The sequence below is a fragment of the Nannospalax galili genome, unplaced genomic scaffold (genome assembly GCF_000622305.1).
Source record: "Nannospalax galili isolate Female #2095 unplaced genomic scaffold, S.galili_v1.0 scaffold286, whole genome shotgun sequence".
In the NCBI taxonomy this organism is placed as follows: domain Eukaryota; kingdom Metazoa; phylum Chordata; class Mammalia; order Rodentia; family Spalacidae; genus Nannospalax; species Nannospalax galili.
The window spans coordinates 1,976,870-1,980,222 of NW_008359442.1; the positions used below are offsets into that span (position 1 = coordinate 1,976,870).

The window sequence follows — 3,353 nt, forward strand, 5'->3', positions numbered from 1 at the left end:
TTTTGAAATATGTAGGCTTTTCTTATTTGATCCTGTTTATGTCATATAATACCCTTCTAAAAATTGCTTTTGTAATTTTCTTGTTTTTAAAGAAATTTGCCTTTAAATTTTTTCCTTTTCTTTCTCTCTGTTTTTCTTTGTTTTTCTTTCTGTGTGTGTGCATAGTGCCATGCATGTAGGTCAAGCACCTTGTGGGAATCAAATCTCGCCTACTATGCACAGCAAGTGTGTTTACCACACTGAGCCATCTCACAGGCCCTGCAATTTTCAGATGTAGTAGTAAAATAGAGAAATGGATTGAATTGTTATCTATCATTCATCTTCAGTAATCTTGAATGCATGACAAATCTTGTTCATTGGTGTGCATACCTACTTTTCCCATCTTGTCATACTCCAAACAGTATGTAATTCTAAATACATAGCAAAACATAATGGTACCACTATTATATTTAAAAACATAACAACTACTGCATACACAATCATTAATAATATCATTTAACATTAAATATGATATAAAAATGTTTAGTCAATGTTCAGTATTCTTTGTCTGTGTGTGTGTGTGTGTGTGTGTGTGTGTGTGTGTGTGTATGTACCTCTGCATGCTCCATGGCTCACAAGTGGAGGTCAACTTGCAGGAGTTGGTTTTCTTTCTCTACCATGTGGGCTCCAGGCTTAGTGACAAGTGTCCTTACCACTAAACCATCTTGCTGGCCTGAATTCCTTCTTTACAAATAGATAGCTGAGTGGGGTAGTGCAGTCACCGCCAGCAGCAGCCGCTCCGCTATTCTCATGGGTGCCGCTCCTTCGTTCTCACAGGCATTGAGGCTGCTCCTCCACTCACCCTGGGCTGAGGCTGCTCTTCTGCTCGCCCGGTGCCATGTTTTGTCATCGCTGCTTCTGCCTGGTCCCAGACCCCAGGGTTGGTGAGGCGGCTGTGTTAGTGGAGCCACATTCAGACACTGGAGACCAGGTTCAGTGACACAGGTCTGCTTTATTGCAGGAAGGTACAACCTTATATAGGGGTAGTGGTCCAATCACAGCACAGCAAGTAGGATACCTTATTAGCATAACAGGTTTAGCGTCCTATTAGCATAACAGACTTAACGTCCTATCACAGAATAGCAGGTAGGATGCTTCATTAGCATAATGGGTTTCAGATTACAGAGCCTGGATTCTTGGAAACCATGTGACCCTGACTGTTGCAATATCTAAGTTTTGTAATTTGGAATTCCAAGGGTGGTGATTAGGAGTGGCAAACTCTAGGCATCAGTCTCACGATCTGCCAATGGGAGCAAATGTCACAAGGCATTTCTTGTGGCTCCAGCGGTTGGGCCGTTGCCTCGGGCCTGCTGTATGGCTATCAATAAGACTTTCACCCTAGGCTCAAGCCTGTCTCCCACAGGGTAATGTGAGTCTAAAGTGGTTAAATAAATATATCCACTAAATAAAAGGACAGCAAGAACAGGTTGGTGTTTCTCCCCATAACTAGAATAGAAGGTGTTCTCAGCCAGGCGTGGTGGTGCACACCTTTAATCCCAGCACTTGGGAGGAAGAGGGAAGCAGATCTCTGTGAGTTCAAAGGCAGCCTGGTCTTCACAGAGAGTTCCAGGTCAGCTGGGGATACAGGGAGACCCTGTTTCTAAAAGACAAAAAAAAGGTCTCATTTGCATTCTTGCTAACTTTTCCTCTTTTAGTTCCCATTGTCCTTGCAATAAATAAATGTGACAAAGCTGATGCTGATCCTGAAAAAGTGAAAAAAGAGCTTCTGGCTTATGATGTGGTGTGTGAAGATTATGGAGGCGATGTTCAAGCTGTACATGTGTCTGCACTTATGGTAAGTGCAAGTGCCCAAGAACAGAGTGCCGGGCTGTGAGCTCTGAACACTTTTTTTGTGTGTGTGGGAGGGAGATACAGTCTCAAGCTCATTATATACCCATGTGGCTCAAACTCACTATGTAGCCTGAGTGCTGGAATTACATGAGTGTCCCACCACACTCAGCTTATGTACTGTTGGCGATCAAACCAAGTGCTTCATGAATGCTAGGCAAGCACTCTACCAAATGTGCTATACGTACTCCCTTAAAGAATAATCTGGGGCTGTAGAGATGGTTCAGTGGTTAAGAGTACTGGCTGCTCTTGCAGAGTACCCAGGTTCAATTCCCAGCACCCACATGGCAACTAACAACCACCTTAACTCCAGTTCCAGAGGATCCGATGCCCTCTTCTGACCTCTACGGGCATCACACAACATAGGTGCACTTACGTACACATACATAAAATAAAAATAATAAATTGTGTGTGTATATATATATATATAGATAGATAGATAGATAGATAGATAGATAGATAGATAGATATAGATATATGGATATATATTTGATCTTTTTGAGACAGGGTCTCCCTGTAGCTCCAGCTAGCCTGGAACTTACTATGTAGACCAGGCTGGCCTCAAACTCACAAAGATCCGCCTGCCTTTGCCTCCCAAGTGCTGGTATTAAAACTCATGCCTTCTGACATAATTTATGTTGTTTTAAAATAATCCTTTGTGGTGGGTATGGTGCATGCCTTTAATCCCAGCACTTGGGAGGTAGAGGTAGGAAGATTTCTGTGAGATCAAGACTAGCCTGGTCTACAGAGGGAGTACAAGCCAGTTGGGGCTACAGGGAGATGTCTCAAAAAACAACAATTAAAAACAAGCATACAAAAATCCTTTGAATGCTGATGAGCTGGCCTTTGGCCAGGATGCATAAGTGAACATAAACCACTGAAGGTAACTGGATAATCTAGCTTCACATTGTTGGGCCCCCGGTCTGGGGTACCCAACGTCCACGGAAGGTCACACCCCAATGACTCAGTCCTCAGACCAGGAGATGCAACAAGCAAGTGGATTTAATCGTTTGCGCAGACGGGCTTCTGCCTCACTCGGAGAGAGAGCGAGAACAGCAGCCCAGAGCTCAGCTTACAGGCTTCTTTTAAAGGCAAAAACCACAGACCAAAACCGGCAGCAGTGGGAGGGGGCCGGCAGCAGTGGGAGGGGGAAGTTTCGGGTGATTTCCAGCTTCTGCAAGGAACATGAAAAGGTTAGTTCTTTTTCAGCAGTTAGAATTATTTTTTATTTTACTTCCTTGTCCTGGGGGACTTGGTTTGAATCCACTTTAATCTGGGGGGGGGGGGTTTAATTTTGATTCAATTGTTGTTAACTGTGTAGATGTCATTTTCCAGCGTCGCCCTGGGTCGGGGCTCTTTTGGCGTGGGAAGCGTGGATCCAGGCCGAAATCCCATCTACTTTGAGGGCTGTAGGAGTAGTCAGGAGAACCATGTAGGGTCCTTTCCACCGTGGTTCAAGAGTCTTT

At 44.2% G+C, this 3,353-nt stretch overlaps 1 protein-coding gene across 3 annotated transcripts in view; it reads left to right on the plus strand.

Annotated features, from left to right (window-relative positions):
- Positions 1–3,353, plus strand: part of Mtif2 (mitochondrial translational initiation factor 2) — a 38,656-nt gene that overhangs the window by 19,654 nt on the left and 15,649 nt on the right. For all 3 annotated transcript variants that reach the window (XM_008823007.3, XM_029558655.1, XM_008823006.3), the window contains exon 7: positions 1,695–1,834. In XM_008823007.3, coding sequence (XP_008821229.1) covers positions 1,695–1,834 — 140 coding nt within the window. The remainder of the gene's footprint in view (positions 1–1,694; positions 1,835–3,353) is intronic.